Raw genomic sequence first — 21,647 nt, forward strand, 5'->3', positions numbered from 1 at the left:
CAGTGGGGGAGAGTCCAAAACTTCTATCTTCTAATGGCATGAAATATGTAAACATTTGTCCCTGGAGGGCCTTGCAGTCATCAGAAGATATTGGACTAAGGAACTAAATTCCCCAGAAGTGGTGTCAGAATGTTGCCTGTCTATGCACAAAGTTCTTATTGATATGTCCTAGCGAGAAATATGGTTTAAAGTTAAGCCATGCTTATTGGGATGATCTTTGACACTATCACATGAAGGTCACACACGCCGTTGGGTATCGAGTGTAGACTGGAAAATGGTACTATGCTTCATAGATTTTTGAAGTGCTATAAAGTGATCCCCTTTTGGATTAGGCTTTGACACATGGGTATGTATGAGGGTGGTGCTTCCTCAAGGGGCAATTGTCTGTTCAGGGGTTGAATAAGGGAGTGGCCCCTTTTCTCTCTTGCTTTGGTAGTAGCATGCAAGTCTGTGAATAAAATGGTCGGAAGAGGCACCACCCATGTTGAGTTCATGGTTAAATAGAATGTCCGATTTTATATGTTGCTAGAGTGATTTAGATGCTAGACGTAAAGTAAGTTATGTGGGAGCATGGAAACTATGTGTTGTTTTTTTTTTGTCAGCTGCCTGCAGGGCTATATTGGTGATCTGTATGGGGTTGTTGCCTTTCATGGACTGGGGATGTAGGAGGATATGAGTGAGGGTATGAGTGTGATAAAAGGGAGAAGGAAGGGGATTGGGAATGGGGTTAATCAGAGGTGAAAGGGAGAATAAAATGGGGGGGGGGGAGGGGAAATGGCAAGGTGTACATGTTCTTAATATATTTGGGTTTATTGGTATAGATCTGCTGTGATATCATTATGTTTGGAGTCTTGGTAACAAATGTGTATTAAATTGTGTATGCATCTTGTTGAATACAAATTAAAAAAAAAGTCAGTGGTCTTTGTTCTAAAGCATATGGGTAGAGATTTAAATATGTATGTCCTTGGGGAAATAGGCATTTAAATACTTGCAAGGTTTCTATCTGCAGGAGTCATGGGTTGAAGGTGAAAGGGGGTAGACTTGGTAATCTTAGGAAATATTTCTTTACAGAGAGGGAAGCACCGGCATGGAACAGCCTCCCTGTGAGATGGTAGAGACGAAGATGGTATCTGAATTCAAGAAAGCATGGGATGAACCAAAGGATCTCTAAGGGCGTGATAGGGGTTGTAAAGCTGAATAGTTGTGGATGGGTAGATTAGATATATGGTATGTTCTGTCATATTTTTCTATGAATTGCTTCAGAAATGAGAACCCAGAAACGTCCTGCATGTTTAATTTTATTCTTTACACCAAACCTTAGACATCTCCCTACAGGGAGTATCAGAACACTACAAACGCTGTCTCTGACCTCATAGCTCTGTTCTCACAGCATAGTTAGATTTTTTTTTTCAGTTTTTTATTTTCTTGTTTCTGGGGATTTCAATGTGATAAAAGTTGATGGAAAAATGGCTAAATTTTTTAAAATCGCATTGAAATTTCCAGGAAAAATTAAAAACCAAAGACACAGGTCCCTAAGCATAGTGGATGTATCTGCATCATTAGTAAAGGACCTTTAGACCATCTTACTTACAGATCAGGCAACTAGGTACAAATTGTAATGTTAATCCAGCAGAAGTGCCATGCATTGCTAGGAATAATAGTTTCATTCCTAGATTTGGTTATTGTAATGTGAGGGTCCGTGGGAGCTTGCTGGATATGCTACCCAAGCCATACTTATAGCCCGAGGGAGGAAGTCTCCTGCTATGGCTCAAGAACACACACTGGGTTCTGCTGGTACTTGAAATCTGACTCTGCTAGAGGCCTGTTAATGTGGCTAGCTATGAAGGAAGAAGGCTCATGGCATGCTGGCTCCAGACTGAGCTGAAAGACCAAAGGAATAAGTTACCAGGCAAAAGCATTCTTAGCTGACGTTTTCCTTTTCCATCATAAAGTGAAAGTAAAATACTTAAAGCAACAAAATTTGCATGTGTTGCAGAACCTGGTGACATTGGACAGAAGTTGTGTTTTGAAAGTTATAAGCAATGTTAGTTTGAGTGTTGAGGCATCTTATTTTTAGCTGTTTTAACTATTTTGTTCCTGGAGTGTAAAGGTACTTTTATTTAGAGTAGAAATGATATGGTGGTAAAGATGTAGTTTTAAGATACTTTTGCAGTTTCAATAGTTGTGAATGAAATAGCTAGGTGGAAAAAAAACACACCCAAAACAAAAACATTTAAGTAAAGACGATGCTCAACACATCCACAGTAAATAAAGGTAACCATTCTGGCAAAGTGAAATGCAACCAGATGAATTTATAGATTCCGGTAAGAATGTTGAAACCGAGAAAAATGTAAAGATTGTTCAGATGCTTATGGGACCATGACTCGATCTCATCTCCAGGTTTTCTGCTCGCACATTCCCTCCTCAATCTTATTTGAATCAAGATGGCTGTGGATGACTATGAAGAACTTCTCAAGTACTATGACCTATATGAGACTATTGGGGCAGGTACGTGCAAGAGTTGAATTTGGATTAGTCTTAATATTTACCAACCTAAAGGGAAGAGTGGTGGTTCACTTACAAAATACATTTTTAAAAAGGTACTTTGCCCCAAAAAATAACTGCATTGCTTATGTCAAATTCTCAAGCTGTGCCCCCATGCTGAGGGGGCCTAAGAGCTCCTTATAACCTTTTTTTATGTTAAGTTCACAAGTTTAAACATGGGAGTGACTGAGTATGCCCCAAACTGTATAACTCTAATATTCAATATTTTCACACAACAAAACCCATATATCAAACTCCTGTCGAGACAATTAAAATCTCTCTACTATACCCCATTAACATGTATAGCACCATTTAATAATAATATTGCACTTATGTTTTTCTTTATATCCCACATAATTAGTTTCTTATTTTATATTCCACTTTATTTCTTAATTTCATTTTCTCAAAACTGTATCATTTCATGATGTCTTCACGTTCTCCCTTTAGTCCAAAGATTATCTCTGTTGCACCCTCTCTCATAAGGGCTTCCTCAGGGACTAACCAACACTATTTCTGAATAAGGATTCTTCCACTCTCATCCTAGAACAACAATACATCTAATTACTCCATAACCCAAAAATTATTCCCTAATATCACCAAAAATAAATCTATCCACTTACCATATAAGAATAAACTTCACAAACACCAATATAATCACTCAATATGCATATGTCCTTTTTACTCATACTGGCGACTTTCAACCATTTTCAAAAGCTTTTTCATTTCTTCAATTGATCATCAATACCAGTCATCTATAATCAAACATACAAACTGGTTGAGAGGTAGATTTTAATTGTCTAGATAGGAGTTTGATATATATGGGTTTTGTTATAATAAATGTGTGACAATAATATTGAATATTAGTTTCTTTGTGTGTATATTTAATGGCTATAATAGGGAAAATTTGATAATTTAACCCTGTTTTGTAATACCAAACTGTATAACAGGATTTTATTAATATGAGCAACTAGAATTGAAAATACTGAGAATTGCTGAATTTCCCTTTATGAAAAGTTAAAAACAAACCAGTGCGTAAATCCATTGAAACACATGAATTCATATTGGCTTCAAATGCAGAGGCTGTTTACACTACACTATCTTCTAGACAATCTGAGATCTTGGCAGCAAGTATTTAAAATTACAGCTACTTATGTTTGTTTAGCTCCTGTAACTAAGGTGCTGTTGCTCATAGAACAAATCTTCATTGTGCTGTTCTACCCTTGGAGAGGTTCTTTGACCTATGCTTCTACTTTCATGGGCACAAATACACTGAAAGCTCCATTATCTGGTACTTTACTTTTGACATGCTCAGTTAACCTGCATCTTATATAAATTTTTTGTTTTTGCTGCGTGACTGTTTGGAATAGGGAGCACATGCTCATCATAGTTTTTATCTCACTTTTCCAGCAGAGGTTTCAAACTGTTACAGCTAAATTGGGGTTTACAAAAAGTATAGGGTATATCAATGATTGGATCTAAATATTAAAGGTCCTTGATATACACTTTGGCAATGCATTTACAAACATTTTATACTGTGCACTGGTTTGGTTAAGAAGGCCGTCTGCATTCTTTGTTGCATTCTTTTTGTTTAACAAAAAATGAAATTACTTTTTGCTTCTAAAGCATTCTGTTTGGTAAATGCAGGTGGCTTTGCAAAAGTCAAACTTGCCCGCCATATTCTAACAGGGGAAAAGGTCGCAGTCAAAATCATGGACAAAACTTCTCTTGGGGTAAGTACTCGGGGATGAGAGGAAGCGGTTCTAGAGGAGGGGAGCCATAACTAGCAGTGAAGGCAGTTTGGAGGAACAGCTAAATGATGCTGCAAAGAAACATTGAAGGGGGGTGGAGGGGCAGAGGTAAAAGGGAGTATTGATATATAAAGGGGAGAAGACGAAATGGAGAAATGAAAAACATGAGTTAAGAGTTAACAGAGCAAAGTTCATTCAGTCCAAATGAGGCATACATTGTGCAAATCCTTTAGGTGCTGTGTAAACTTAATCTACATGTTGGGAAAATAAAAGGGAACATGGTTGCCTTATATCCACAATTTGTGGTAAAGAGCTGTGGAATCATACTAGACTACGCCGACTGTGGAAAACCAAATAGTACCAGTGACTGAGAAAGCATTCTGGTGGTGCTTAATAGTGAAACTATGCCCTTACAACCAGGTGACCTCAAAGGTTATGCAAGCAGTTTTCACATACAGTTTTTTTGTCTGATCACTTATGTTTTTGTTTTTTTTTGTTTTTTTTTTTTTAAATGCTATTCAGCTTACAAATTCTGCCAGGAGTATGTAAACTTTTGAGCACAACTGTACCTTGGCTATTGCAACTCCAGCAACACACAACTACCAAAAAACAAACTGCAGATAACAATCCTAGCATAACATAGTAATGATGGCAGAAAAGGATCAAATGGTCCATCCAGAATGCTCAGCAAGTTTCTTATGGTAATATCTACCTCGCTGTGTAGGTCACCCTGCGGTTTCTCTTGTGTAGATACCCCCAATACTTATACGTTTAGTAATATTTACAATCAAAAACCAAGCAACTGATAAAACCCCCAAAAATTACTGCTAGCAGCATTTTTACTGGGTAAGGAGCCTTCTTGAAAATTCCAGCAATGCTGACTTGCTTTGCTTTTGCACTTGGCTGTAGAAGTCCTGTGCTGTTTCCCTTATGTCTGCATATTAGTGCCCCCAGACCATAAGTCAGGGCCTGAGTTAGTTGTCGTTTGAATCCAATTCCCTTTTTTTCCCCCTCTGCTGTCAAAGCCGAGAATGATGCAGTTGCCTTTAAAAGTTGAGGTTTATTGGTTGAGGGTAGTAACTATTGCCCTGAGCAGGTTACCCCCATGCACTTTCCTTCATTTCTGTCCTCTAGGCTTCAGGGATCCACAGTGTTTATCCCATGCCCCTTTGAATTTTTTGATTGTTTTTGTCTTCACCTCCTCTGGAAGACATTCCAGGCATTTACCATCTTCTTTATGAAGAAATATTTCTTGATATTGGTTCTGAGTTGTCCCCCTGAAGTTTGTTCGTGACCCCTAGTTCTAAGGCTTCCTTTCTAATGGAAAAGGTTTGAAGTTAATGCATCACTAAAACCTTTCAGGTATCTGAAATTCTGTACCATATCTCCTTTGCACCTCTTCTAGGGTATACATATATTTCATTTTTTTTTTTTTATTCAATATAAGAGCAGGTATCTAACATCTCCTCCAGGTACTGCTTCCTGAGTACCTTGAAGGCAAATAACACCTGTACATTAACATTTTCTTCCCCTCTTGAACACCTCCCACTACCCTTGCCTGTCAGACTTTATAAAACAAAAACCAAAAAAAAACCAGCCCGAACATCTCCCCCTGTTGTGTCCCCTTTCTCTCACTTTGAAAAAGTGCTGAATGCTGTGGCCTTCCTCTTCAGCTAGCCAGATCAATCCAGATGCATGAGTTATGCCTCCCCCACCAGCATTTGGAAAATAAGATTAACAGGCTTGCTGACTTCACTCTACATAGGCTCCCATGTTGCCTTCAGCCTGCCAGTATTCTGTCTGCAATAGTAGAAGAATCCACTGATGCCAGGAAACAACAAATATAGACAATTAATAAACTATTCCTGAAGTACCGTAAGTATAGGGTGGGAAGCTCACCGAGACCTCATATGTTACATGCCCATGTCTAGGCTTAATGAGAGCTTATAGTGGCGCAAGCTTCTCTTAATGTTATAATCATAGGTCTCAATGGGCTAAGTTTTGTGTAACAAAGCTGCCCCAATGCACTTAAAGTCTCAAACTGTGCTATAAAGTTGTACTTAGCTTGCAACTTTAATATCCGGCATGAAGTTATGAAAGAGCTGGTAATGAAGATGGTAAGGTGGTAAAACGCCGACTTTGTTCCGACACGGCGTGTTTCGGAGGGAACCTCCTTCCTCAGGGGGTCGGGTGCCACTAATACCTGCTTTTGTCTCTTGCCGAGGAAGCTTGGCTTTACTGTGGGTAAAATAAGCACAAGAGAAAATAAGTGCATGCCAGGTCCCACCACTAAGATGAGATGGCAGTATAAGTTGGAGGAACACTCACTGTGTGCTATGCGTTGACTTAAATTGCTGCACAGGACGGCGTCTCTGTAGAACTCTACAAGTAAAACGACGTATAATAGAGAACCCCACTTTAAGCTTTATAACTGATAACGTGCATACCTTGTATCCATGTATACTACCTTGTCGAGGTGCTGAAGTCAATCGCTATGCCGTGAATGAACTATCGGCAGCGCGACATCTGAAAACGCTGACCTTTAGTAGGAGAAAAAGGCGCCGAAATTTGTGGGTGTATCCTAATATGGGCACCTACGTCATTGAGGGGGCCATTTTGGGACGGAAAACTGTCCTTATTAGGACAATGACGTCGGCGGCGGCCAATTTGGAACTACTATGGCTTGGGCTTACCCCTACCGTGGTCTGCACTGTCCATAAAAGGAAAGTGACGACATCAGCGGCCATTTTGAAAAAGCTTCGGCTTGTAAGAGCCCTTGACAGAATCTTTATGTGGGCTATCCATATAAGGGAAATGACGTTTCAGGGGGCCATTTTGGAAATGTTGAAACAGGGACAGAAAATCTCATACTGTCCTGAAAAAGATAATGACGTCACTAACCACTGCTTGTGTGAGAGAAGAGATCAGTGAGCGGATGCAAGGGGTACACAGACTGTATGGGCAGGAGCTAAAAACTGTCTAAATGAGTGTACCACCGACGTCATTGTCCTAATAAGGACAGTTTTCCGTCCCAAAATGGCCCCCTCAATGACGTAGGTGCCCATATTAGGATACACCCACAAATTTCGGCGCCTTTTTCTCCTACTAAAGGTCAGCGTTTTCAGATGTCGCGCTGCCGATAGTTCATTCACGGCATAGCAATTGACTTCAGCACCTCGACAAGGTAGTATACATGGATACAAGGTATGCACGTTATCAGTTATAAAGCTTAAAGTGGGGTTCTCTATTATACGTCGTTTTACTTGTAGAGTTCTACAGAGACGCCGTCCTGTGCAGCAATTTAAGTCGACGCATAGCACACAGTGAGTGTTCCTCCAACTTATACTGCCATCTCATCTTAGTGGTGGGACCTGGCATGCACTTATTTTCTCTTGTGCTTATTTTACCCGCAGTAAAGCCAAGCATCCTCAGCAAGAGACAAAAGCAGGTATTAGTGGCACCCGACCCCCTGAGGAAGGAGGTTCCCTCCGAAACACGCCGTGTCGGAACAAAGTCGGCGTTTTACCACCTTACCATCTTCATTACCAGCTCTTTTATAACTTCATGCCGGATATTAAAGTTGCAAGCTAAGTACAACTTTATAGCACAGTTTGAGACTTTAAGTGCATTGGGACAGCTTTGTTCCATAGCGTCCCACAAAACTTAGCCCATTGAGACCTATGATTATAACATTAAGAGAAGCTTGCGCCACTATAAGCTCTCATTAAGCCTAGACATGGGCATGTAACATATGAGGTCTCGGTGAGCTTCCCACCCTATACTTCCTTCAGGAATAGTTTATTAATTGTCAGTATTCTGTCTGCAGCAGATGGTAGGCCAGCTTATCGCATGGTAGGCTGAATGTAAAGGATTTATATTGAAGGGCTGCTCCTGTGGTGAAAGCCATGTGCTCCCTCCCCAGTTGAGCCTAGGGGGCTTCTAAGGATTTGTGCTTTAGATTTTGCCCTTCTGTCCCCCTTCCTCCCACTTCATTTCTGTTTCTCCAGGACCTCCTGTGGGGAGGGGGCTGGGGAAAGAGGATAATTTGTATCTGCATTTTTTTCTTCTTGATTTCCCTCTTTGCCTGCCTTTTTTTTTTTTTCTTTTTGGATAAGCTTTGAGTCAGCAGTACCTGCATTGGGGTCAAAGTGAGTGAAACTTTCTAACATTTTCACAGTCTGGGTATTGGTCTCAGCAGGCAGTGCAGCGAAGGGAGCAAGGCTGGCTTCCTTGGAGTGCAGAAAGACTGCTTTGCAATGTGACTCTTGCAGATAGGAGGGAGGAGGAGGATCCTATTGCCACAAGTATGTGGAGAAAAAGGAAACCGGGCTGCAGGAAGGCATGCTGAGGGTGGGTGAGGGACTGCATCTGCAGAGCCAGTAGTGCAGCTGGTTTGCCCTGGCATTTTGTCTGCTGTGGTGGGAATGGTGGCTGTTTTGGGTGAGTGACATGAACTTGAGCTTGTCCTGCTCACCTGGATCCCGAGATGCAGGAACTGTGAAGTATTTCTTCTAGGGCTGCAATAACAGCTGAAGCTAGTTAAAGCTCCCTCTTCAGAGATCAGCCTCCTTTTTAGCTTGGTCCTCAAATTCTACAGAATTTTTGAGATGTCTTCGACAAGCATTTGGTAAGGGTCAGGGTGCTGCCTCTGTTCTTTCTCCGGTGGTTTGTTCCCCAGGAAAGAGATCCTGGAATTTCAGGCCACGAGATTGAGAAGGGAGAGGAAAGGTCTGTGAAATCTGATGGTACTCTGAGAAGGTTGAGGGATATTAGCAGCAATGGAGAATTAGGAGAATATCCCCCTGAGATGGAAGACAGCTCTTCTCTAGTCAGGCTGTTTCACAAGGAAGAGTGGTCCTCCTTAATTTCCCATTCCTTAAGTCTGCTTAATGCTGAAGAAAAGCTGGGGGAAGATTCTGGGTTTGTAAAGGATCCTATTATGACTAGTATTTGTAAGCCTGCTAAAGCTTTTCCTTTGTACATGTTGGTTAAAGATTTACTTGATTTACAATAGGATTCTCCTGACACCAATTTTAAAAAGGGTTGTTCTGATGAAGCTATATCTTTTTATCTCTCAAGAAGAATAAAGGTTAATCTTTCCTAACATGGATGTGCTGGTTTTATTGGTCATGAAAAGGACCACTAGTCCCATCAAAGGTGTGACGTTCAAAGATGCTCAAGATAGGAAGATAGAGCTGGTATTTATACTAGAGGCCTCAAAGGCCTGTTTGTTTGTTCAGGTGGCTACATGTAGCTGTACTGTGGCTAGAGCGGGGTTGCATTTGTCTCAGCAAATGCAGAAGAGTCCACAAGATAGCAGTGGACCTGGTCTGGATGAAGCAGCACAAAAAGTCAGGAGTAGTCTTTGGTGGCTGCATTCTTTGATTTGTTTGTTGCGGCCATTCTCCTAGCCCAGTTCGAATGCTGTGTCAGAACTGAGGAAGAATCCCATTTTGATTTCCTTATGTAAAGCCTCTTGTGTTTTCCCTGTGAGGGATGCTATTCAGGACTTGATTGATCTGGAATGGGATGCCCAAGAGGCATTTTCTGCAGGGGGTCAGATATTGGAAGACCTGTACCCCTTGGATCAGACTGGGAAAATGCAAACGCTCTCTCAAAGTGGGTGCTCTGGTATGTGCCGTATCTAAGCGGACTGCTATTCCCATAGAGGGAGGAGCGGCCTTGAAGAATGAACATAAGAACATGCCATACTGGGTTAGACCAACGGTCCATCAAGCCCAGCAACCTGTTTTCAACAGTGGCCAATCCAGATCATAAGAACCTGGCAAGTATCCAAAAACTAAGTCTATCCCATGCTACTGGTGCTAGTAATACTCCAACTATTCACTATTGCAAGGGAAAACCTTGTACGGGGGTTTCATGTAAGAATAACTGATTTGCAGTTATCCTTTTTGTTCACCCCGTCTATTCTTTTATTATTTCTGGAGACATTCACTTTTTGTTTAATTTTTCTATCTTTTTTCTTTTCCTTTTCTCTTAAAATCCCTTCTCCCTGGCTGCTTGTCCGACCCACTTGAACTTTTATTTTATACTTATCAAGGTCGCCGCTTCTGTTGATGTTCATGGGTACGGAGCTGCCAGTCCGACATTGGCCATGTTTCTGCACTTTGTGCCTGCTTCAGGGACTGCGGGAGAGTTTGGCACTGTGTCTAATACCAGGTTCACAGTGTCTGTATCACCTTTAACAAAATAGTTACTTATGTATTATTAAAAAACATAATTTCTTAAATTGCTTTCTATTAAGTTATATTCCCACCTTCACTAAAGAATTACTTCTTGTTGTGCCGTGTTTCAAGTGAGCGATGCCTTCCATGCCTGTCTTGGCGTCCTATCTATTCTAACTCTTTTTATACCTACCACGGGCACACACCTCCCAATCTCATCCAAATCGAGGCTACCTCTGGTGTGTCCAATTTCGGGCGATTATCTTTTCTCTCTACACCCTTCTCCTAAATACTGTGTACTGTTTTATAACCTCCAATTTTGTTTTGTCGTTAGCTGGACCCATTTATTGTGTGTAACGAAATTGGACACACCGGAGGTAGCCTCGATTTGGATATTGAATAAGCAGGGAAAAAGAGGTTGGTTGGCGATTACTGATGCTAGTAATAGCAGTGGCTATTTTCTAAGTCAACATGATAGGATTGAGGCTATTTTTAAGCAAGCCTCTGAGGCAGTAGCAATGAATTTATAGAGTGCCTCCTGTTGTGCCCTAGTGGCAAGGTCTTGTCTGCTTTTCTCTCAGGAGGTTGAGTCTGGAGGGAGTTTGATAGCGGTTATGGAGCCTTCTGCTGCCTCTTTAGCAGATGCAGGCTGTGATTTGTTCTGGACTTTGGCCAGAAGAGTGGCTTTGGTGATAGCAGCCAGACATCAACTCTGGTTGTGAAATGCTTCCAAAGCCAGTCTTAACAAGATGCTCTCTAAAGGCTCGCTCTTGTTTTGGGAGCAAGTTGGAGAAACTGGCCAATAAGTGGGGCGAGTCTCCAGTGCCTTGGTTGCTTGAGGATAAGAAACAGTTTCAGCATCCCTTTGGTATGAGGGGTCATTTCCAGGGTTCCAGGAGTTTTCATCCCTACAGAGGGTTGACCATTCAGCAGACTTGGCCTTTCGGTAGGTCTCAGTCCTCTCGTTCCTGACAGCCCAAGAGAGGAGTGGGCTTGGGTGATAGACCTTCCCGAGCTTCCCAATGAAGGTTTGCTGACCCACCTTCCAGGATATGAAATAGGGGGATGTCTCGCTTTTATCAGAGGTGGGTCAATATCTCATCGGACCAGAGGGGCCTGGAGGTGATATGTGAAGGGTATGCACTGGAATTTCACAGTATTCCTTGGGATGTGTTCATCTCCTTGCCACTCTCTGCAGAAGAAGCGGGCAGTGGAGTTCACACTTCAAAGGCTTCTTAGACTGAGTGCTGTGATTCTGGTGCCCGTGTCTCAAAGTATGGGGCAATATTCCATTTATTTTGTTGTGCCCAAGAAGGAGAGCACCTTTCGTCTCATCCTGGATCTCAAGAGGGTCAACCGACACTTGATGACCCATTTTTTAATGGAAACCTTATGCTCTATGATGATGGCGATGCAGTCAGGAATTTCTGACCTCCTTGGGTCTGGAGGCTTACCACCTTATACCCATCAGATTAGAATACCAATGCTTTCTACGCTTCGTGGTGTTGGGGCACCATTATCCGTTTTGGGCACTGCCTTTTGGTCTTACCACCGCTCCCAGAACACTTTCCAAGATTATGGTGGTGGTAGCAGTGGCCTTGTGAAAAGAAGGAATCCTGGTGCACCCATATTTAGGCGTCTGGCTGAGTCAAGCCAAGTCTCAGGATTAGAGCTGACTAGTGACTCACAAGTTGATCTCCTTATTTCAGGATTCTGGTCCACCTGTACTTGGACAGATTGGCTGATTTGGTCCAAGACTCTGGAAGAGAGCCTCCTGGTGTTGTGCAAGGTGATCTCCAAGTTACAGGAGCTCGGTTGGGTGGTGAACCTGAACAAGAGTACTCTTCAGCCTTCCCAATCGCTAGTGTATCTGTGTTTGGTTTGACACTAAACAGGGTAGGGTTTCCTGCCGGAGGGTTGTTTTTTTAGAAGTTGATGATGCAGGTGTGTCTATTGCTGAACATAGGACCACACTGTTGGACATATTATCTGCAGGGTGTTTGGATTGATTGCGGTGACCCTGGAAATGGTGCCGCAGGCAAGGGTAAATATGCGCTCTCTTCAGCGCATTCTGCTGTCTCATTAGAACCCACAATCTCAGAACACTTCGATTTGGCTTCATCTACTGATGGAAGTCTGCACACACCTGCATTGGTGGTTAACAGCGGATCATCTGAGAAAAGGGGTTTCCCTAACCTCACCAGATTGGCTAGTACTCACGACAGATGCAAGCCTCCAGAGTTGGGAAGCTCACAATCAGGAGCTGACAGAGCAAGTGTGCTGGAGTGCAGAAGATACTCTTTAGTGGAGTGTCGAGTAAAAAAGAGACTAAGATTTACTCACCAGCCGGTGGTAACCCGAGAAACCCCGATATGGGAGAGAATAAATGGTTTTTAAATCTGATTTTTTAGTCCGACAAACTGAGAAACTCTCACACAGGCTCCTGTTCCACGATGCCAACAGCAGCATGGAAAAACGAAGACTGAAGGGAGACCCCTGTGGCTGAGAATATCATGGCATGCTCAGTGTGCCAGTCAAAAGCTTCTAGAAACTTTGACAGAGTTTTCCTTGATAGGACTTCCGGCAGTGACATCACCCATATGTGACGTCACTGACGGAGCCCATATGTGAGGACTACATCCTGCTGTCCTGGGATAACACCTATTACAAGGTAAGCAATTTTGCTTTCTGGATCCACCTGTCTAAATGCTAAGAAATGAGAAATTACTGCTTACCTGATAATTTACTTTTCTTTAGTATAGACAATTTGATCCACCTTCCCACCCTTGGCTGCCAGCTGGCTATGCTATTGACCTGCATGGCTGCTTGTTTTCAGGGGTTACTGGTAAGTGTTAATACACTGTCTGAGCTCAGTGTTTCCTATTGGCTGAGTACTGGAATGGTTATCTGTTAATAATAAAGTTTTTTTTTTTTGTTTTTTTAGTCTGTCCACAGCTTTTGCAGAGAATACTGGCAGGCTGATGTCACTGCAGGGTATATAAACAGTGATGTCAGATTTGCTCAGTCTCCCTCTGCTAGTCAAGGTGCATAACCCACTTGATCTGGATCCATCTGTCTACTACCTACCTGATAATTTTCTTTTCTTTATTAATTTCTCCTAGGTCAAGCAGGATGGTAGTCTTCACATGTGGGTGACATCCAATGAAGCCCAGCACAGAAAACTTTGTCAAAATTTCTAAAAGCTTTGACCAGCACACTGAGCGGTCCAAGCATGCCGCTATCCACGCGAGGTCCCACTTCAGTCTCTTTTCCACAGAGCAGTTGCCTCACAGTTCATGGAGCTCTTCTATTTTCTTATTTTTCTTGACATTATCGGGTCTTTTCCTGGTTTTTCCTCTTCTGATCCCCCTTTGCGGTCTGTAATTCCTCAGTGTGGTAGGTGGTTATTGCCGCCTTTTTTTTTTTTTACTTTTGTGGTTAATTGCCCAACTCCTTGCCTCATGGTGACCGCCGGTTGTCTACTGCACGCTGGGTATTTTCTCATGGCGTTGACTGGTTTTCGTCGGTGCCCCGCGGACCATGTCCATCACGGATCTGCATGAGGTTTGCATTCTAAGAACATAACATGCCATACTTGGTCAGACAAAGGCCCAGCATCCTGTTTCCAACAGTGACCAATCCAGGCCATAAGAACCTGGCAAGTACCCCAAAAACTAAGTCTACTCTGCCTGGGGAACCTCGTGTGGGTGTCGTCTGTGTGACCAGATGACTCACAAAGGCCATTGTGCGTGCCATGATAAAGATGAAGCTTTTTGGCTCTGCAAAATCTGTTCCTACTACTCCTGCATTGGAACTCTCAACGCTGAGGTCGTGGGGATCCTCTCAATAAGCTCCCTCTCGCCACTTCCAAGGATCGTGGGATCTGTCCTTGGAAGTGGCGAGAGAGAGTGCGTTGCGAGGGCGCTAGGAAAAGTCTGGGCCAAGTACTGTGGGAGCTCCCGCAAGCATCGCCACCAGTCGCAGTCAGCGCATGGCTGTGGTTCTGGTGTGGCACTGGCAGCTGCCATGCCGCCACTGAAGCAACACTGGCCATCAGAGGCCCTATCCTCCAATACCCTCTGAAGTCCTAGGCGTTCCCTACACATATTGGTGCTGGGCACCATGCCTCCTTGGAGACCCGAGGAAGAGCCGGTGACGCTCGTCCCTCTCCCTCAGTCCTGGCCACACCAGGCTTTGAGGAGGAGCTGGACTGCACTGTGTAGTCCATGGTGCTCAAAGCACTCCAGAATGTTGAGCTGTTAGTGCCACCGGTGCCTGAGCCTCTGCAGTCTATTTTAGTACCTCTGCTGGAGCATCTGGATGTCTTTAGGTGCCCTACTGATGGAACTGGTGCCCGAGGTGTCTTCGGTTCTCCAGCAGCCACCGATGCCCCCACACTGAAGTGATTCCTGATCCTCTGCTTTGCTGAGGTGGAAGATATGGCTGGTACAGGGTTTCCAAGACCATGGTTCCCCAAGCCCTTGCTGAGTCCCTCCAACCTCCAGTCCCCCCAATGCCAGGGGAACCATAGATTCCCACAGTGCCCTCGAGGCCCTTACGACCTTTAGAGAGATTATTCCACAAAGTTGTCCTCTGATTATTCAGACGACCCCCTCTCTGATCCCTCCCTGCCAGAGAAGTGGCATCTGTCACTCCTCCCTCCCCGCGGATCTGTCCTTTGCAGGGTTTGTCAGGGCCATGGCTAAAGCATTACCTTCGTGAAAACTCTCTAAGAATTCAGTGTGTGGTAGCAGCCAGATTAATCAAAGCCAAGATTGCTGTAAAACCACAATCCATCTGTTATAGTTGCTATCTCCTTCAGTGAGGAAAAACTTTTTTTGCTCTCATATAAAGGCATGAAGAAACGCATCACCGGCAGACGCCGGCACCTAAAGCCGCCTCTGAACATCTATTTCGGCCCTCGATGAAGGCACAAGCCGAAACACGGATCCAGTGTCGGGCTTTTCTCCATACTAGCCTCGCATGAAGAACATGGCGTTTCTTCACCGTGCTAATAAGCTAAGTTCATATTATTGACAGTTGGAAATAGAAATTGCGATTGAAAGTTGGAAATTTTAAAATACGTGTTTCAACAATTTTTGCAATTGCATAATATTTTCACTAACACTATTTGGTGTATTGGACTCACTAAGCAAACTAAAATACTCATTAATGACCTATGATTATAACATCTGGCATATCAATCATATGCTATTTAGCATTACAATTCATGCCTTTATATGAGAGCAAAAAAAGTTTTTCCTCACTGAAGGTGATAGCAACTATAACAGATGGATTGTGGTTTTAAAGCCATTACCTTCCAGCTGCTTATGGAGGGGGATGCACGACATAAGATGCTGGAGGTACTCCAGTTTTTCAATGCTCCTAAGGAGATCGTGGTGGTTTCCATCCACAACATCTTTAAGGACCTCCTCAGGATGTGGGAGCACCCTATATCTCCCCTTGTCAACAGGCTGATTCCACCTATTTGGTGCAGCAAGCCATGGGATTTGAAAAACAGCAGCTCCCCCACCAGTCTGTGGTCGTGAAGTCCACTCTGAAGAAGGTCTGGTGCTCCCACACACACATGCCTCTGCTTCCCTGGGCCGAGAGCATAGGGAGCTTGACGCTTTGGGCAGGAAGGACTTCCAGGGTCCTATGCTGGTCGCCTGTATTGCTGCCTACCAGCTATATATGACCCAGTACAACCAGACCATCTGGAAATGGGGCCAGGGCCTCACAGATGGTTTGCTCTAACATCAGCAAGAGGCACTTTTGGCCATCGTCCTACTGGGTCTAGAAGCTGGCAAGCATGAGGTGCGTTCCACCTATGATGTCTTTGAGACAGCGGCCCGTGTAGCGACGGTGGGATCAGCATCTGGAGAATGGCCTGGCTCAGAGCTTCTGACTTCTGTCCGGAGGTGCAGGAAAGGCTAGCTGACCTTCCTTGCACTGGTGAAAACCTCTTTGGGGATAAGATTCAGGATACAATTGAAGGACCACCATGATACCCTTCAATAGCTTTCCACCAGCACCTCTGATGCCCCATCCTCCGCCAGGAAATCTTCCAGGCAAGACCCCGGAAGCCCTTCTACAGGCAGAGGAAGTATTATTCTCCAGCCTTCCGGGCTCGTCCACCACGCACTAGTTCCAGGGCCGCCCTCACCAGCAGTTAGCGCCTAGGCCCCAGCTACAGGCTTTTGACTGGAGGCGAGGGAGCGAAAGTCAGTCGAGCATATCCCCGATGCTGGATCTCCCAGTGGGAAGCAGGCTCTTCGGCTTTGCCCGTCGCTGGGAGGATATTAAGTTGGACCGTTGGGTCCTTGCCATCATCTGGGGTTATTGTTTCAACTTCAGTGGCTCCTAGAGACCTGTCCCCCATGTCCATCGTGGGGTTCATCTGCCCAGCAGATTATGCTTCAAACAGAAATCTCTGCTCTTCTGGTAGCAGGTGCAGTAGGGCCGAGGGTTCTATTTGAGGTACTTCTTCATTCCAGAAAGGATCAGGGGTTGCGCCCCCATCCTCGACCTCAAGGCATTAGAAAAGTTTAAGATGGTCTTTCTGGGCATGCTAATTCCCCTCCTCAAAAGAGGAGATTGGCTTTGTGACCTCTAGGCTTATGCACATATAGCCATTTTCCCAGACTACAAAAAGTACCTCTGCTTTGTGGTAGGGACTGCCCATTACCAATACAGGGTACTGCCTTTCGGGTTGGCCTCAGCCCCTGCATTTTCACCAAATGCCTGGCGGTGGTGGCTGCCTATCTCAGATGTCAGGTGATGCATGTTTTCCCGTACCTAGGCGACTGGTCATGAGCGATTTCTGTGCAGGGGCCTTGAGTGCTCTAGCCCTGACAATGCAGACGCTACAAACCTTGGCATTTATCAACTACCCTAAGTCTCACCTCTACCTGTCTCCTCAGCTGGACTTCATAGGGGCCAGGCTGGACATGGCACAGGCAAAAGCATTTCTGCCCCGGGATCAGGCTCTCGCCTTGTTGGCAGCCCTTGTCTGCAATAGCCAGCAGGTATCAGTTTGCTAGGCCACATGGTGACTTCCATCCATGTCGCCCCTCTTGCCCATCTGTGCATGTGGAGGGCTCAATGGACTTGTAATCACAATGGCGACAGGCTGCCTAGAACCTTGAGACTCTGTGGGCATCTCTGTCCTGGTGGGAAGACCTCTCCAGCTTGGAGAGGGGACTCCCCTTCCAAACTGCTCTGCCTCAGGTGATTCTCACTGCTGACTCCTCTCCTCAGGGCTGGGGAGCCCATATTAACCACATCCACATGCAGGTCTCTGAACTGCTTCCGAAGTCCGCTGCCTGATAAACTTCCTGGAGCTTCAGGCGATCTGTTATGACTTGTGGGCATTAAGAGACTGGTTGTCATGCAAGGAAGTCCTGATCTGGATAGACAGCCAAGTAGCATGTGGTATGTCAACAAGCAGGGAGGCACGGGCTTGTTCCTCTGTTATGAAGTGGTGCAAGTGTGGATCTGGGCCCTTTCCCAGGGGATGTCACTGCGAGTGACATAACTTCCGGGACATCTAAATGTGCTGGCAGACTGCTTGAGTCTCTCCTTTCAACCACAGGACTGGTCCCTCAACCCGGAGGTAGCATCCGAGCTATTTTGCTAGTGGGGTACACCGGATGTGGAACTTTTTGCCTCTCCACACAACTATAAGGTGAACAGGTTCTGATCCCTGTGGCTAGGGGCGAACATCTGGCCTGCGATGCCTTCTCTCTCCACTGGGGGAGGCTCCTGCTGTATGTGTACTCTCCTCTACCCGCTCTTCTTGAAGACACTTCTGAAGCTTCAGCAGGACAAAGGGACCATGATCCTTGTGGTGCCCTTTTGGTCCCGATAATTCTGGTTCCCGTCTCTACAGGACCTGTTGGTGTGGGCCCCCATCCAGCTGAGGACTGCGCCTGATCTCATCTTGCAGGATCAGGGCGTCCTGTGCCATCCGAACCTCCGGGTGTTGGCTCTGACAGATTGGATGTTGAGTGCCTAGTCCTTCATCCCTTGGGGCACTCGGACTTTGTGTCTCAGGTGCTAGTGGCATCTCTGAAGCCTTCAACCAGGAAGTCCTACAGCTTAAAGTGGAAGAGAATTTCCATCTGGTGTGTCGGGAATGACTTGGATCCTTTCTCATGTTCCCTCCCCCAGCTTTTGGACTACCTGTGGCACCTCTGAGTCTGGGCTTCAAACCACTCGGTCAGGGTTCACCTTAGCACTGTTTCATGAGGGACCTCCTCCAGCTGAAGCCCCTTCAGCCTCCTGTTGAGATCCCAGGACGCAACATTGTCCTGGCACAGCTCATGCGCCTTCCCTTTGAACTGCTGCAATCTGAGTTCCTCACCTGGAAAGTTGTATTCCTGGTGGTGATTCCTTTTTCTCATAGTCTGTGAACTTCAAGCCCTGGTTACGTAACCCGCCATACACGAGGTTTTCCATGATTGTGTGGTCTTGCGTATGCACCCTAAGTTTCTGTCCCACCTTAATCAGTCCATCGATCTACCTTCTTTCTTTCTGAGGCCTCATTTTCCACGCAGGTGAATGGGCTCTTCATACCTTGGACTGCAAGAGGGTCTTGGCTTCTATTTAGATCGCACAACTGGCCATAGGCAGTCCACTCAGCTCTGTGTCCTTTGATACCAACAGGCTGGGAGCAGCGGTGGGTAAACAGACCTTGTCTAAGTGGTTGATGACTTGCATTGCCTTCTGCTATGCGCAAGCAGGCCTTCCGCTAGCTGGCAGAGTAAAGGCTCACTTTGTGTGGGCAATGGCGACATCGGTGGCTCATTTGCTTGCAGTCCCCATCGTCTAAATCTACCGAGCCACAACCTGGAGTTTTTCTTCACATGTTTGTGGCTCACTACTGCTTGGACAAGGATGGTCGTCAGGACAGTCCCTTCGGTCAATCTCTCGCGCAACCTGTTCCAAACCTGAACCCAACTCTTCTGTTCGTGCTTCTTGTGGGAACCAGATAGTGCCACAGTTGTGCCCATTGGCACCTTGTTCTGTCGCTGTTGGTCTCCCCTATTAACAGGGACAGCCTGGAGCTTGGTATTCACCCACATGTGAGGACTACCATGCTGCTTGTCCTAGGAGAAAGTGCAGTTGCTTTCCTGTAGCAAGTGTTCTAGGACAGCAGGATGTTAGTCCTCATGAATCCCTCCGCCTCCCCACGGAGTTGGGTCGTCTTTTGGTTTTTTTTTTCTCACATTTTTTCTGTTACGAGACTGAAGGGGGACTTCGCATGGATGTGCGGATAGCAGCATGCTCGCCATGCTCAGTGTGCCGGTCAAAGCTTCTAGAAACTTTGAGAAATGTTTTCTGTGCCAGGCTCCATCGGATGATGTCAACCACATGTGAGGACTAACATCCTGCTGTCCTAGGAGAACACCTGTTACAGGTAAGTAATTGCACTTTCTCAATACTATATTTTATAGTTTATATTATAAAGGAAATTCTTAAGCTGAATGTTCTATTTTTGCTATCTTATAGGATGACTTACCTCGTGTTAAAACTGAGATCGAAGCAATGAAGAACTTGAGCCACCAACATGTTTGTCGTTTGTATCATGTGATAGAGACATCCAAGAAAATATTTATGATCCTGGAGGTTAGATTGCAAATGTCAAACCTAGGCACTAGTTTTTATGTTTGTGATGTTGGCAAAGCAGTTACTTCTGTCCCTTCTGAGGTTGGTTTCTTAAAAGTAAATCTAAAATGAATGCAAATTTCAGCTTTCATGTGATTGCCACACATTTTCTTCTGCGATTACAGTAAATCCAACATGACAAACGATACCATAGGGTTTCTATAACACCCCCTGTGCCCATTTTTGGGGGTGAGTCTGTGTATATGAGTCAAAAACTCTGCTGGGTTGGACGCTTCTGAATCTGTTGTTTCTGGCTAAGGCTCACACTAGTCTCAAGAGTTTCCAAACAGCTCTTCGAGGTAGATAATTGTACACCACTTGACGTTTCACTTGACCAGGACCTACTTTAATTTCATCCAGGCAAAATAAATGAAATATTTAGCTTCCAGCTAGCTTCTGGGGGCACTGTATGCCACATAGGCACTCTCTCAAATCATATCCTCTGGTGGTTAGTGTTTCTGAAATGGTCTGTACGTTTGGGCCCTTCAATGACTTCCTGGTTTGGAAGGTCCAGAATCCCTCTTAATCTGGTGGAGTTGACCTTTTTATCTTGATGTACATGTATAATATCCAATTTTAAGTAAGCAGAAGCTTTTATCCTATTTTGTCTAAAACTTAATTATGACTCTTTTTTATACCTTTGCTGGTATGCATTTGTCAATTCTTTTTAAAGCAACAAACTGACCTTGCTGTAACAGTCCTGCAGATAGCTTATTCCAAAAGTGAACACTCCTGTTTCCCATGGCAAGATGTGACAAAGCAGATTTGGTTAAATAGTGCATGTATAGATGCCTACTTTATTTCCCAAGTCTTCTCCATGCTATATCCACCTGCAGCATTAATGGCTTTGATAAAGAACTATAACATACTGGTATGTTCTTCTGTGACTTCAGTACTGTCCTGGAGGAGAGTTGTTTGATTACATAATTGCTAAGGATCGTCTCATGGAAGATGAAGCACGCATATTTTTCCGCCAGATTGTATCTGCTGTTGCTTATGTACATAGTCGAGGATATGCTCACAGGGATCTCAAACCAGTAAGTCTGTCTAAACTATTAAGTTTGATTTAACCTGTACTCCTAACCTTGACTAATAGGACTTGTCCTTTCTCCTTTTCAGGAGAATCTACTCATTGATGAGGATCAAAATTTGAAGCTGATAGACTTTGGCCTATGTGCAAAGCCTAAAGTATGTTCATAGAATCAAATATTTGTTTACCTGCCTAATTTAACAATGGTTTTGAGTGAAGTTGATAGTTACCTTATTTTTATTTATAGAGAAATGATTAAATTTGTGAATATTCCTCTGATACAATAGCTTATTCCCTATGGATTTTGGGGGTTTGGTATGTGATTGTCACAAACCTTTAAACAATACTGCATCCAGTGTATAAATACAGCATATATGACAGTCACCACAGAGTGGAAGATTGTAAACAATGGGGACATGCTTTATAATGAAAGGAGCACAATTTTAATTCAAATGTTGAGTATTCAAATGT

General features: G+C 44.3%; 1 protein-coding gene across 3 annotated transcripts in view; it reads left to right on the top strand.

The window, feature by feature from the left end:
- MELK (maternal embryonic leucine zipper kinase) overlaps positions 1-21,647 on the top strand; it is a 265,917-nt gene that overhangs the window by 28,520 nt on the left and 215,750 nt on the right. Inside the window, exons 3-7 of one of the 3 annotated variants that reach the window (XM_029610904.1) lie at positions 2,401-2,508; positions 4,189-4,274; positions 19,991-20,107; positions 21,040-21,183; positions 21,266-21,334. In XM_029610904.1, the coding sequence (XP_029466764.1) occupies positions 2,445-2,508; positions 4,189-4,274; positions 19,991-20,107; positions 21,040-21,183; positions 21,266-21,334 (480 nt within the window). In that variant the 5' untranslated portion in view covers positions 2,401-2,444. The remainder of the gene's footprint in view (positions 1-2,400; positions 2,509-4,188; positions 4,275-19,990; positions 20,108-21,039; positions 21,184-21,265; positions 21,335-21,647) is intronic. The other 2 variants (XM_029610905.1, XM_029610906.1) reach the window with 2 other exon arrangements.

The sequence above is a fragment of the Rhinatrema bivittatum genome, chromosome 8 (genome assembly GCF_901001135.1).
Source record: "Rhinatrema bivittatum chromosome 8, aRhiBiv1.1, whole genome shotgun sequence".
Taxonomy (NCBI): Eukaryota; Metazoa; Chordata; class Amphibia; order Gymnophiona; family Rhinatrematidae; genus Rhinatrema; species Rhinatrema bivittatum.